Source organism: Bufo gargarizans, chromosome 2 (genome assembly GCF_014858855.1).
Source record: "Bufo gargarizans isolate SCDJY-AF-19 chromosome 2, ASM1485885v1, whole genome shotgun sequence".
Classification (NCBI taxonomy): Eukaryota; Metazoa; Chordata; class Amphibia; order Anura; family Bufonidae; genus Bufo; species Bufo gargarizans.
In genome coordinates this window covers 340,775,239-340,790,887 of record NC_058081.1, presented here as the reverse complement: position 1 = coordinate 340,790,887, position 15,649 = coordinate 340,775,239, and the positions used below count along the sequence as shown (strand labels likewise).

The following is a 15,649-nucleotide window of genomic DNA, read 5'->3' as shown; positions in this document are numbered from 1 at the left end:
TAGGTGTTGCACAAGAGTTATTGGCAAATGGGGATGAAATTTGAGAATTTCATTTTTTTGCCTAATTTTCAATTTTAACCCATTTTTTCCACTAACAAAGCAAGGGTTAACAGCCAAACAAGACTGTATCTTTATTGCCCTGACTCTGCTGTTTACAGAAACGCCCCATATGTGGCCGTAAACTACTGTACGGGCACACAGCGGGGCGTAGAGTGAAAGGTGCGCCGTGTGGTTTTTGGAAGCCAGATTTTGCTGGACAGTTTTTTTGACACCATGTCCCATTTGAAGCCCCCTGATGTAGAAACTCCAAAAAAGTGACCCCATTTTAGAAACTACGGGATAGGGTGGCAGTTTTGTTGGTACTAGTTTAGGGTAGATATGATTTTTGTTTGCTCTATATTACACTTTTTGTGCGGCAAGGTAACAAGAAATAGCTTTTTTGGCATCGTTTTTTTTATTGTTATTTACAACATTCATCTGACAGGTTAGATCATGTGGTAATTTTATAGAGCAGGTTGTCACGGACGCGGCGATACCTAATATGTATACATTTTTTTTATTTATGTAATTTTTATACAATGATTTCATTTTTAAAACAATTTTTTTTTTTCGTTTCTCCATAGTCTAAGAGCCATAGTTTTTACAGTTTTGGGGCGATTATCTTAAGAAGGGTCTCATTTTTTGCGAGATGAGATGACGGTTTGATTGGCACTATGTTGGGGTGCATATGACTTTTTGATCGCTTGCTATTACACTTTTTGTGACGTAAGATGACAAAAAATTGCTTTTTCTACACCGTTTTTATTTTTATTTTTTTACGGTGGTCACCTGAGGGGTTAGGTCATGTGATATTTTTATAGAGCCGGTCGATACGGACGCGGCGATACCTAATATGTATACTTTTTTTATTTATATAAGTTTTACACAATGATTTCATTTTTGAAACAAAAAAAATGATGTTTTAGTGTTTCCATAGTCTAAGAGCCATAGTTTTTTCAGTTTTTGGGCGATTATCTTAAGTAGGGTCTCATTTTTTGCGGGATGAGATGACGGTTTGATTGTTACAATTTTGGAGTACATGCGACTTTTTTGATCACTTTTATTATCTTTTTTGGGGAAGTAAGGTGGGCAAAATTTCAATTTCATCATAGTTTTTAATTTTTTATTTTTATGGCGTTCACCGTTCGGGAAAAGTAACATGACTGTTTTATAGATCAGGTCGTTACGGACGCGGCGATACCAAACATGTGTAGGGAATTTTATTTTTCTCATGTTTAATCAGTGATAAATGTGTTTTTTGATTTTTACTTTTTTTTTACTTTTTTCACTTTTTTTTTTGACCCAGACCCACTTGGTTCTTGAAGATCCAGTGGGTCTGATGTCTGTATAATACAGTACAGTACAATATATATTGCACTGTACTATATTTTACTTACACTGAACAGATCTATGCTTTCAGCATAGATCTGTTCAGCACCATGGACAGCAGGACGCCTGAGAGGCGTCCTGTTGCCATGGGAACCTTCCCCGTCTGCTCAGTTATGTTCAGAACTGCGCAGACGGGGAAGGGTAAGGACGGGGCTCTGGGGGGGCTGTCTGGAAGCTCTCTCCCTCTCCATCGGGGGACTGCAAAGGTACAGCAGCCCTCCGATGGGAGAGGGAGGGAGCTCCCTGAGCTGTTAACCTTTTCCATACCGCGGTCCGTACGGACCGCGGTATGGAAAGGGTTAAACGGCTGACATCGCATCACCGATGTCAGCCGTTTATACCAGGGTGCCAGCAATGTGCTGGCACCCTGGTATAACCCACTAGACACCAACGATGATTATAATGGGAGGCGGGCGGGGGATCGCGATCCCGCCTGCCGCACCGCCCGCCTCCCGCAACTGCCACACCGCCCCGCACCGGCCCCGCACCGCCCACAAACCGCCCCCTGCACCCCGCCACATAAATGGAATTCAGGGGTGCAGGGGGGGTAAAAAAAATCGATTTGGGGCCATTTTTTAGGTTTCTGATCCTTGCGGTCAGGGACCGCAGGGATCAGAAACGACATAAAGCGATCGCCGATAGGGGGGGGGGGGGGTGCCGAAACTACCCGATCGCCGATACGGGGGTCACAGGACCCCCATCGGCATTGAGCCTGAGTGCCTGGCTGTGTGTAACAGCCGGCACTCAGCGCTGTCACCATGTCTGCAGACATGGTGACAGTTTTATGCCATGACGAGTATACTAGTCATGGAGCGCTAAGTAGCAGTGCTCCATGACTAGTATACATGTGATAGGTACATCAGATTGTCACTCTCTCCTTCTCTGATCGCTTCCCTGACAGGAATGGGGACGATCAGAGAAGGAGAGGCACACAGTCCCTCCCTAACCCCCCTTACCTGCCCCGATGCGCTGCGATTGGTCCCTCTGCAGTATTGGACCAATCACAGCGATCGTGGGCGGGTCAGGGGGCCAATACATCTCCTTCCGGCTTCTAGGGTTGCCTAGCAACCCCGGCTTCACTGAATCTTCAGCGCTCAGGTCCCTGCGCTGACAGTGAAGCCGATCACGTACATGCACGTGGGGATGCGGTGAGGCACCACATTCCCCCACGTACATGTACGTGATGTTGCGTGAAGGGGTTAAGGAAGCTTTTGGCAATATAATACTGGTGGGGTGCTGTAATACTACAATGTCTGTCCTTACCATAGTTTAATAATTAACCCAGACTAAGGGCTACTATGTACATTTTTCAAGGAAGCAGACAACTAAAATCAATCAACATTATGCCTGAAAACCTATTCCATACATCTAAAATGAGGTGGCTTCTGCAGCACATGCATGAATTTATGCAAACCCCATTCAGATGAATGTGAAAGTCACGCAAATTTCTGCAACAAATCTACTGCTTTTGTACATTCTTAGGGGTTATTAACACATCAGTGAATCACGCAATGTATTCTCCACGGACTGCACACGTATCCATTGATTTCAATGTGCTCATTCAAACCGACTGTGTGTCAGTGGAAAAACAATAGACTACATTGGTCTGTGATGGACACATAACACACCCATTAAAGTCTATGGGTTCATTTAAACAACTTATAGAACATGGTGGTTTTCACTGATCATTGGTAGGCGATATGTGGAATTTGGATGACATGTGGAGGGCAAAAAACAGATACATGGAACAACAACGGACCCTTAACAGACATAGTCATGGATGAATCAGTGGCTGCCTTATGAATAAGGTCTTAACACTGGGGAAGGGACTTATTTATGTGCTTGTGCAGCATTTAATAAAAAGGCATACATATATGAAAATAAGTACTGGACTATTTGTAAGATTCTCAACAGAAGACACTTCACTATTAAAGCTTTCTCCATCATAGTATTCACCAGTAGTCTGCCCTGGGTGACGGCTCTCAGCGCTCTAAGGGGGGTGCCAGAACAGAAGCAATGAGCGCTTCCATCAATACAGATGGAAGCGCTCTTTGCTTTTCTCTTTATAAGATGCACTGCATGGGAATACTAGTGAGCATTACAACTGTGAAGGGGGCAAAGAGAGGGCATTACAACTGTGAAGGGGGCACAGATAGGGCATAACTACTGTGAGTGGGCACACATCTGTACAAAACTACTGTGAAGGTTGTACAATGAGGGCAATACTACTGTGAGGGGGTAGTATTTGGGGGGGGGGGGGGGAGGAATAAAGGACCCGCCCCGGGTGCCAAACACCCTAGGCACGCCACTGGTATCCACACAATACACGTTCCCAATAGCAGCCTTGGAGAAAACAATCCACGACTTGCCCAATAAATATGTCTTACCCTAGACCACAGATTATTAGTAGAAATGCTCACTGCTGGCCTCGGAGGCCAGTAAACTGTATCTACAGTTTTCCTTATGATCTTGGCTACATGCACCTTATTTGGCCTGTGTGTAATGGACAAATATCAATATGCGTACAGGCAGACTAAAAAAATAAAAATACAAAAAGTCTGAAAGAATGAATGCAAATGATGAATCTAGTGAAATCTATAACTGTAACGGCCATTCTACTTTTTATTTTATTAAGTCAATTTCTTAATCTTATCACTATACTATTTCAATGCTTTCAATGAAAACCATATATGCTCCCCCTAATAGGGGCAGAGGGGTACCATAATCTTTACATATAGCTATTCTCGATGTGCAGGAAAAGCTGTGGATTCAAAACAATGTATTTTCTGTCCCTTTCATGGAAATTTAATTTAGTTTTCCTTGTATTAATATTTTATTCATGTTCTCTGCAGCAGACATATGAACAGCCCTATTGATTATTTAAAAATAGGAGTTTTTCCATTATTTTTTTTGTAGCATTCTCCTAGGTTATGACCTCCTCTGAAATGAATGGAAACCCTGACGAGAAGTTTCCTCTCCTGATCTGCTTTCCCATCTATGTATATATAGGAATGCCTTCTTCTTGTGTAGTAATCAAAGTAGTTACAGAAACCACAAGACTAAATCTGTCAATACTTGACTGCTGATAGGTGACTGAAGACAGCTTTCCATGTTAAAAAGGCACTCTGTGAGCACATGCAAGTTTTAATTTTTCAATGGAAATCTGGATGAACTAATACGTTACACAGTAATAGTGTATAGCTGATAAGGTATGTCACCGACCTGTTTGTAACCTTATTCTTTTCTATTTGCTCACTCTGCCGTTGGTACCACTCTTCTAGGTCCTTCTTGGCCTTCTCTCTCCATTCCTGTTCGGTCACCTTAGCAGCTGCATCTGAAAAGAAACATTCACAAAAGAAGTGAATAGTGTCTCAAAGATACACATGTCTGGGTTGAATAGTGTTAAAGTGTACCTCTATTTAAAAAAAAAAAAAAAAAAAAGTAAAAAAATTTGAGATCTCAGAGGCATGTAAGGCCTCTTTCACACTTGCGTTGTCCGGATCCGGCGTGTACTCCACTTGCCGGAATTACACGCCGGATCCGGAAAAACGCAAATGAACTGAAAGCATTTGAAGACAGATCTGTCTTCAAAATGCTTTAAGTGTTACTATGGCAGCCAAGTCCTGGTTGCCATAGTAGGAGCGGTATACTTACAGTCCGCGCGGCTCCCAGGGCGCTCCAGAATGACGTCAGAGCGCCCCATGCGCATGGATGATGTGCCATGTGATCACGTCATCCATGTGCGTGGGGCGCCCTGACGTCACTCTGGAGCGCCCCGGGAGCCGCACGGACGGTAAGTATGCTGCTCCCCCGCTCCCCGCTACACTTTACCATGGCTGCCAGGACTTTAGCGTCCCGGCAGCCACGGTAACCGCTCTAAAAAAAGCTAAACGTCGGATCCGGCAATGCACCGAAACGACGTTTAGCTTAAGGCCGGATCCGGATCAATGCCTTTCAATGGGCATTAATTCCGGATCCGGCCTTGCGGCAAGTCTTCAGGATTTTTGGCCGGAACTGAAGACATCCTGATGCATCCTGAACAGATTTCTCTCCATTCAGAATGCATTAGGATAAAACTGATCATGATTCTTCTGGCATAGAGCCCCGACGACGGAACTCTATGCCGGAAGAAAAGAACGCAAGTGTGAAAGAGCCCTTAGAGGTTTTGATCGCTGGGCGTCAGAGTGCAGAGACCCCCAAGAGTCGCTAGAACGAGAAAGGAGCACTCACATAGAGTGTTCTCTCTCCTCACTGCTGAAGACGGGCTCACAGATCTTCACGATAGATCATCAATATCAGATCGCTGGGGGTCTGACACAAAGCACCCCCACCAATCAGCTTTTTTTTTGTTGTCGCGGTGCCAGAAACGAACAATGTACGGCGTGAAAGTAGTTTCCGATGCCAGCACACAGAAGATCAGCTCAGTAATCCGGCTACGGCCACTGCACAGTGTATGGTGCGGTCTGCCTCAAGCTCCATATACTGTATAGTTTCTAGCATCTCGATGTGTGGGTGCTGTGTGTTGGATCTGATATTTATGGGCTATCCTGACGATAGGTCCTCAATATCTGTCGCCCCAGGGAAGTGCCTTAATAATGAAGCTCAAGCTTCGTTTTATGAAACATAAATTTCTTAATTTGCTGTAAACTACAGACCTAACTCAGAGATCAGTTCAAAAACATACCCAATTCCTCCAGGCGCACCTTCTGTTCCTCTCTCCATTTACGAAGGCTTTCAGGTTCCTGGGTTAGTCTATCAGCCTGTGCTATAGCTGCATATCCATCACTGAATCCATTGGACTCCTGTAAGAAGTTAGTTGGATTAAATGGATGATAGTGGCTGTCCCAGAGTGGGAAGAAAGTGGGAACACATGATACAGAAAAATCTTCCATATTCATACAGTATATACTGTACCTTTACAGTGAAAAACCATTGTCTTGCAAAAATTGCAAACTCTTGAGCCTTTTTCATAGCTGGGGCAGAAATATTGATGTAACCGGAGAGAACAGTCCCACATATTACACACACATGTATTACAGGGAAGCATTATGACATTCAACCATCAACAATGCACTGCTATGACCGCGACCAGCCAAAAGGGATTCCAGTGCAAAAAGAGGCAGCGTGAAATACAACTAACCAGGAAACCCAATGGACATTTTATCTAGATTAAAAGCACGGTAAAAAGTGTCCTTTTTTTCCTCTCTGTAGCATACATCAACGGCAGCAAAGATATGAGCCACTTGAAGACAGCTAGATTTTTTCACTTTTGCTGCTCTATATTTCAGTAGCCATTATTTTTTTTTTTCACATTGACCAAACTGGCAAATTAATTCTTCATATTATTACGGTTGTGCGGATACCTAACAAGTGTAGACTTTTTGTTTCTATCTAATGTATGGGCAATAAAATATAATTTGCCATCTGTGTTCTGTCCATTTTTAAATGATCTGTTGCATGGAAAAATGTAAAGAAAAAAAAAAAAAAACTTTTTGGACGGTCAAATAGGGACAGGTTTGGTTTATTGTGTGAAAGATCAATTTTTCCTGCGTATTTATATACTTCAACAGTTTTCCTTTACACAATAGCGCAAAAATTATCGGCAACTCTTTACCTCAGATCAAAAAGAGGGACATTTAAAGAGCAAAGAGGGGCTTGGATCAAAAGTAGGGACTGTCCCTGAAAGAGGGACACTTGGGAGGTCTGGAGATGCAAAGAACACAGACACATGTCTGGATCTTGGCTCTGAGGATACAAAACAGATGCAGCACACTACAAGTATTTACATTCACAAAACTGACACAGGCGCATGAATAAGCCTTTAGCCTTAGAGCAGGAGAGAACAGAGGGTACATATCCCTCTCTCCTGCCTCAAAGTCAAAAGAAATTGGGGGGCATAAGACTGGCATTTAAAGAGGACCTTTCACCTCTCCTGACATGCCTGTTTTAAAAGCTTCATGCATTCCCCATGTAATAACAATTCTGGAGCATCTATTCTTATGACTACGGTATGCCATTTCTTTATTATTTCTACTTGAAATTTTGAATGAATTGCTAGCAGTCTGCAGTAAGGGTCAGATGGGAGGTAACCAGTTGGGGGGGTGTCCCTGCACAGACTCACTCTATCCAATCAGTGCTACCATTTTCAGACTGTGCAGGTGCACACCCCCAACTGGTTACCCCCCCTCTGTACCCTTACTGCAGACTGCTAGTAATTCATCCATAACTTCTAGTAGAAATAATAGGAATGGCACAACATAGAGCCATAAGAATAGATGCTCCAGAATTATTATTGCATGGGGAATGTAAGCATGAAGCTATTAAAACACTCATGTCAGGAGTGGTGAAAGGTCCTCTTTAAAGGGACACTGACAGGGCCAATAAGCATATTGAGGTATATATCTGGCAGTACAGGTCTTATAATGGGTATTACAATCATCTAAGTATCCCCCCTGTCCACATTATACATACAGTAAACTTAAGTTTTATAACCTGCTCCAACGGTCTTCAATCTGCCCAAGGGGCGGCGTTTCACCTCTCTTGCGCCCAGCCAGCCTCCCCAACTGCCGCTTTGAAGCGCCGCCCAGCTCATGAATATTCAGTTTGCTGGGCAGCTTCTGCGGTCCCCGCTCTGAAGCGCTGCGCTGAACAGTGCCCTGCGCATGCGCCGGATCTTGTTAAGTCGGGGACAGTAAGCGCCGCCCAGCGAAGTGAATATTGATGAGCTGGGCGGCGCTTACTGTATCGGACTTCACAAGATCCGGCGCATGCGCCGGGCACTGTTGAGCGCAGCGCTTCAGAGCGGGGACCGCAGAAGCCGCCCAGCAAACTGAATATTCATGAACTGGGCGGCGCTTCAAAGCAGCAGTTGGGGGAGGCTGGCTGGGTGCAAGAGAGGTGAAACGCCGCCCCTTGGGCAGATTGAAGACCGTTGGAGCAGGTTATAAAACTTAAAGGGAACCTGTCACCGGGATTTTGTGTACAGAGCTGAGGACATGGGTTGCTAGATGGCAGCTAGCACATCCACAATACCCAGTCCCCATAGCTCTGTGTGCTTTTATTGTGTAAAAAAAACGATTTTATACATATGCAAATTAACCTGAAATGAGTCCTGTACATGAGATGAGTCAGGGACAGGACTCATCTCAGGTTAATTTGCATATGTATTAAATCGTTTTTTTTACACAATAAAAGCACACAGAGCTATAGGGACTGGGTATTGCGGATCTGCTAGCGGCGATCTAGGAACCCATGTCCTCAGCTCTATACACAAAATACCGGTGACAGGTTCCCTTTAAGTTTACTGTATGTATAATGTGGACAGGGGGGGATTGTAATACCCATTATAAGACCTGTACTGCCATATATATACCTCAATATGCTTATTGGCCCTGTCAGTGTCCCTTTAAACTTTTTGAAAAAGTGCGAAGGGTGGTATAAAAGAATTTATGACTTTTGTATGCCATAAAACTGGCCTACAAGAATGATACTCCCCCCATTGTCAAACGAAAGTTGTTAACAGCTTAAAGGGTCCTTTTACATGAAACCATCAAACTGGGACAATAATTGGCCATACAAATAGGCCTTTAGTCAAAACAGATAAAGCACCATTATGAAAGTTATTCTTACCTGGCCTATGTCCCCATTAACCGGAGTGGTCACTAGGTCATCAAATCCCACTGCAAAGCATAACAAACAGAGTCATGATCAGAATAATATAGTATAATAAAAGGACACAAAAAAAGCATTGATAATACTGCGTGTTACCTAATTTCTTACACTTGGGGTGCACATATTTGTGCTCTGGGTTTCATTTATATTTTTATTTTTTTGCAAAATCTGGAGTATACCCATACAAACCATAAATGTGGCCATGAAAATATCCACACATCGGACTCCAAAAAAATATGATACACATACCACACTGTTGTCTAGTAGTAATCTTATATGGGGCTTCTAATGAAGTCTGAAAGGGGTATTCCCATGTTTGACATTTATGAGGTCCACATCTATTCAAAAACATGTCGCCATCTTGTGGCCACTGTGAATGTAGAGGTGGGTATGCATGTGCGCTCTCGTCAGTTACTGATATGGAAGTTCTGAAAGGAGCCAAGCACACAGCTTACTTTCATATCTTATGAATATCCCATAAGGGTATACCCCTATAGACCATACCTCTATTAATACAGAATCTAGAAAATTAGAATCTGCAATCCCCCCCCTCTGTAAGTATAATATGCTCATTTGACATTGTGGAGTAGTAATGTAAGGATCAGGGGTAATTGCCAACCAACATCTTTTGGCCAGCAATTATCTTAACTGAATAGGCGCCTACAATCCAAATGATCTAATATTTCATAGACATGTGAGAAGATCATAGTGGTGTAGTCTGATCTTAGATCACCAGCGATTTTGAAAATTAAATGATTCAATAAGTATTTTATCCATGACAGTGGTTTAGGGCTGGCCATACATATTAGATAGCGGTCTGCAAAATGCTAGTTGGGCCAACACTTATTTATACTAAACCCTCTGTCATGGGTGGGCTGGGAACTTAAAGTGTCCCTGGAAAAAAATACCCAAAGCGGCCCCATATTGACAGAAGGCAGGGCGACACAAGTAGGCAGGGACAACAGAAGTAAGCGGGGCCTGCAATACTGTAGTGCAGCACAAAATACCGCACCAGCAGAACCAAATACCATAGTGCAGCACAAAATACTGCCATCTGCCTCACAAGAACAGCGATACAATTGAGTTCAGGAGGGCACCTGCGGCCAAGTGCACAAGTACCCGATTATCCTAGCATGAATTCCTGTTGAACGCCTCAGATCATTATGTACCCGTCCGCCGTCAGCGAGGAGAGCCTGAATGGCCCACTGGGAAATTTCCCTGTATGGTCTATGGCCAGTTTGGAGGGGACTTAGTGATTTGCCTGGTGACATGAACCTCCATCACCAGCCATTTTATGGAGAGGAATCCTCACAAAAGGCTTGGCCATCAAGTTAGAATACCTTAGGTAATATAGAAAATGGTGCAGAATATCAACAGAGACTATATTAGTAAGTGGCATATAGTCATCGTACAAACACATTGGTCAGGAGTAGCCAGAAAGTTGCCAACCCCTTTCAAACTACTGCAAAGAAAGAGTAGAACCCATGGCAAGGTTCCTGCTCTTATATTCCAAAAGCTATCTGAATTAGAAAAGGGGGAATCCCACTGGTTGAAAAGGGCACTACTCCGTATTAGGGCTCCAACGAGTACTCGATTAAATCGAGTAATTCAACACCCAAAAAATCCACGATGCAAATTTTTTGCATCGAGGATTAGTTTGGGTCACGTGGCCACTGAGCAGGAGTGAAGCGACTGCAGGAGCCGGCACTCTCCATACCAGTATGACAATCCCTCAGCCAATCCCAATGCTTCTCTCATATACACCTCATGTGAGAGCAGCAATAACAGGCCCGCTGATTGGTTAGTGGTAAGACAAATGCTGATTGGCTATAAACTGATTGGAGGCGGGACTTAGCACAGCCAGGAAGTGTAGTGGTTTCAGGATTAGTGGAGCTTGCTGTACATTACTGGGGCTGGTGACTACCTGCAGTGCATCACCCTGTGTGCTGTGTGGGCCCTAGCTGCTGTCATGGGGTTGTCACGGTTACTGCCTGAGGTAGCTGATGCTTTGTGTTTGCATCATACAATAAACTAATGTTAAAGAAGCAACCTGTGGCCTTAAGTGCACTACAAAGCCCAGCAAGCCCTCAGCTAGTTATGCCATGCAGACACTGAATAGATATTGTATTGGTAGGTGGGGAGGGGGATTGTTGCCCCTTGCAGTATAATGTCACCATTTGGCCCACCCCACGCAGTATAATGTCTCCTTGGCCTCAGCCACCCCATGCAGTATAATCCTCCCCATATAGTATAATGTCAGCTTGTCCCCAGCCGCCTCATACAGTATAATGTCACCTTGTGGCCCCATGCAGTACAATGTCATCTTGATGGCACTGGGATGGGGGGAGAGCTAAAGGTACGGGGGGGGGGGGACAGATGCACTTGGGCTGATCGCATAGTGGGGAACGAAGGGTGTTGGGGACTGATGGCAGGGGGTCTGATGTGTTTTTATAAAGGAAAACCGTCTATTAATTCATTTTTTCTTATTAGATTACTACATGGAGTTATGTATTATTATATATTACAGCACACATGTCCCCAGGTAGCTAGGCTATAAGAATAAACCAAGTCATGCAATTTACAATATACACATCTCTTGAGTAAATGACCATACATCCCATTTCCTTAATAAAGCCTATACACTTACAGGGTCTCTCTATACGTAATCAGTCACAAAACAACTAACCACAAGCTTCCCAGGGCCACACATGCAAGGCTCACCCCTCAGATTCCTTACTATATTAGTGTAGATACTCAATGAACCAAGCAGCTGACTATCTGAATTGCCTCATGAATGGCCACGTTTTCTCTGACAATACTATTATAGAATAGCAGTTGTCAGCATTGTGAGGATTCAAGGGGAAACCAGGACACACAGCTTCTATAGTTTTGTGAGAATACAATTCCTAACACTACAGCAAGTATCACCGTACAAAGGATTGCTGGGAAATGGAGATCGAAGCAACAAAACGGATTTTAAAATGATACAAGCATGTTTTTATCTTTTCTGACACCACAACCCCAAAGCAAAGCATTGTATTTGCTGGGAAATAAAATACCGTATACTGTAGCTGTTGGGGTGCCCACTAAACAAAACTTGGCAAAGTTTGTCCTGTGTAAATGGAGGCCTATAAAACCAGGTGAAGTTCGGTAGGTCTAGTTAGTAGATACTAGCTTCCAATTTAACCACTTCCAGACTGGGCCATTTGCCCCCTTCTTGACCAGCCTAATTTTGCAAATCTGACCTGTGTCACTTTATGTGGTAATAACTTTGGAACACTTATTTATCCAAGCCATTCTGAGATCGTTTTCTCGTGACACATTGTACTTCATGACAGTCAAATTTGAGTCAATATATTTCACCTTTATTTATGAAAAAATCCAAATTTACAAAAAAATTAAAAAATACCCAATTTTTTTAATGTAAATTTCTCTGCTTTTAAAACAGACAGTGATACCTCAAAATATTTATTACTTAACATTCCCCGTAGGTCTCCTTTATGTTGGTATCATTTTGTGAATGTCATTTTATTTTTTTAGGACGTTAGAAGGCTTAGAATTTTAGATGCAATTCTTAAAATTTTTAAGAAAATTTCCAAAACCCACTTTAAGGACCAGTTCAGTTCTGAAGTCTATTTGTTGGGCTTACATAATAGAACCCACCCATACATGACCCCATTTTAGAAATGACTCCCCTCAAACTATTCAAAACTGGTTTTAGAAATGTTGTTAGGTGTTCCACAGGAATTAAAGCAAAATAGAGGTGACATTTCAAAATGTCACTTTTTTGGCAGATTTTCCTTTTTAATACATTTTTTCCTGGAACACATCAAGGGTTAACAACAAAACAAACCTTAATATTTATTACCTTAATTCTGCAGTTTGCAGCGCTAAAGCCTGCCCATCAGAGCCGGTGACGTCACGAAGTGTGTTATTGAAAACAAAAGAGACCTTGCCCTGCGCGATCTAGCGCAGGGCAAGGGAGCGCATCGGAGCATGAGATGCTCGGATGCTAGCCTCAGGGGGGCTACCTGGGTGAAAATAAGGGTATGTCCGGGTTCAGCTCTGAACCCGGACAACCCCTTTAACAGTGCCGATATCTCATCCTAGGCGTGTAGCGATCTGCCAGAGTAATAAACCATGGTCAACTGACGATAACTGGCACATTGATGAACAGGAGGCATTACACAATCATCCAATTTCTAAAGGTTTCATATGGCTACAATACTTTTCTTTCAAAGATTGGAGCTAGGTGCTTTAAAATGTGAATCTCTAGATCTTCTCCTACTTCCTCAATCTGCATAACCTTACGGCTTGTCCTTCTTGGTGTTGCAATTTCAATGTTGAGAAGGAAAAGCACAGGAGCACTTCCTAGTGTATAACCCTATGGTGCTCCGAGGGGTCTTTGCTTCTGGTGCTGCAACGATGCCATGCCTGACATGACTGCCATCGCCCATGAGTGGCTGCATAAGTGATAGGCCGCTAAAATGAGTGTCTGTCACTACATCATGCTGCCCTCAAATAGACCAAAATAAGGGACCTGAGAGGTGCACTTCAAAGCTTTGCTCATGTAGTTGCTTACCTCATGTACATTTTTCCCATATCTTTTATCAATGTGGACTCTCCTGACCCATTTTCACTATCACTCCGGATTTGTTACATCCTGTATGTAGCATTTCCTTTTTCTATATCCAGCCGAACCCACGATCCACTTCTCCTTTCTCTGCCACCGCTCCAGTTCAGCCCCTAACACCCAGGTAGTTACATAGACACTCCCCTATCACTGCCCCTACCAATGCCTAGCTAGTTTATAGCCCCTCCCACCCAGCTAGTTACATAGACACTCCCCTATCACTGCCCCTACCAATGCCCAGCTAGTTTATAGCCCCTCCCACCCAGCTAGTTACATAGACACTGCCCTATCACTGCCCCTACCAATGCCCAGCTAGTTTATAGCCCCTCCCACCCAGCTAGTTACATACACTCCCCTATCCCTGCTCCTACCAATGCCCAGCTAGTTTATAGCCCCTCCCACCCAGCTAGTTACATAGACACTCCCCTATCACTGCCCCTACCAATGCCCAGCTAGTTTATAGCCCCTCCCACCCAGATATTTACATACACTCCCCTATCCCTGCTCCTACCAATGCCCAGCTAGTTTATAGCCCCTCCCACCCAGTTACATAGACAATCCCCTATCCCTGACACACCCATGGTCATAGCATCACAGGAAATAGGTAAGAGCTGCATGACATCCCAGAACGGGAGATAGGGGCAATAAAGGTAAAAGGCATACACTGCAAAATCACAGCTACCTTAATGAATGATTATTTTACAGGATATTTATGTAAACTGGAAACCCCTCTAAAGAGTAACTAAACCTTTGAGTAAAATTTTAGTATGATGTCCCTAATGCCCTAATAAAACTTTTTCTAATATACTTAATTAGTATTTTTTTTTTTTTAGACTTTTACCTCCCTAAAGCGCACCATTCACTCTGCACTTAAAACGCAGTTCTCTGTACACTGCTGACTGCTCAGCGGTGTATGGAGGACGGACTGTGAAATTTATGAATGGGTCCGCATAAGCAGGGAGTATGGGCAGACGCTCATAGCGCTGCTTGTGCCTGTGCCCCCCGGAGGTTTACTAACTCCTGGCATAGCACATGGGCACTCTGTACCCATGTACTATGCCAGGATTAGCTGAGAGGAGCGGGCTCCTGCTTCTGCCTGCTCCGCTAAGCTAAGAGAACTGCATGAAAGCTCTTAGCGAAGCAGGAGCCCACTCAGCTAACCCTGACATAGTACATGGGTACAGAGTGGGCTTTAAAGGGAATCTCACCTATTTTGAGCCTATAATACTGTTAATATAGCAATGTGCAATAAAGTACCTTCATTCCAGCAGGTGTCCTCTTTCTTTTATTCAACTTTCAGTCCGCCTTTCTTCCAAGCCCAGCCGGCCTCCTAAGAAATAAATGTCCTCCCACATACTTGCCGAACGGCGCCACCCCCTCCACTACGTCATTTAATTTATTCACTGCACCGTCCTTGCTTCCTCCTCACTTGGCCTCCTGAGGCAACAGCGCTCTGATTACGTCACTGGGCTCGGCGCATGCCCAGTGACACAATTGAAGCTGTTGCCCTCTGGGGCAGGAGTATTGTACAGGTGCAGGCACTCAGCGATACTGCGCCTGCGCGGGATTTCGGAGGCCAAGTGAGGAGGGAGCACAGACGATGCAGTGAATAAAATAAATGACGTAGTGGAGGGGGCGGCGCCGTTCGGCAAGTATGTGGGAGGACATTTATTTCTTAGGAGGCGTGCTGGGCTTGGAAGAAAGGCGGGCTTGGCACTGCAGGGGGGCGTTACTGGGCAGTAGAGCAGAGTAATAACGCCCCTCTGGGCACTTTGAGACTTAATTTGCATCCGAAAAATCGCTTTTTCATCTGTATGAAAAGTTGAATAAAAGAAAGAGGACACATGCAGGAATGAAGGTACTTTATTGCACATTGCTATGTTAACGGTTTTATAGGCTCAAAATAGGTGACAGATT

At 43.9% G+C, this 15,649-nt stretch overlaps 1 protein-coding gene across 1 annotated transcript in view; it reads right to left on the bottom strand.

Annotated features, from left to right (window-relative positions):
- CLTB (clathrin light chain B) overlaps positions 1-15,649 on the bottom strand; it is a 36,166-nt gene that overhangs the window by 6,305 nt on the left and 14,212 nt on the right. Inside the window, exons 2-4 of the mRNA XM_044280612.1 lie at positions 9,058-9,107; positions 6,113-6,230; positions 4,651-4,762 (exon numbers count right to left, since the gene is read on the bottom strand). Coding sequence (XP_044136547.1) covers positions 4,651-4,762; positions 6,113-6,230; positions 9,058-9,107 — 280 coding nt within the window. The remainder of the gene's footprint in view (positions 1-4,650; positions 4,763-6,112; positions 6,231-9,057; positions 9,108-15,649) is intronic.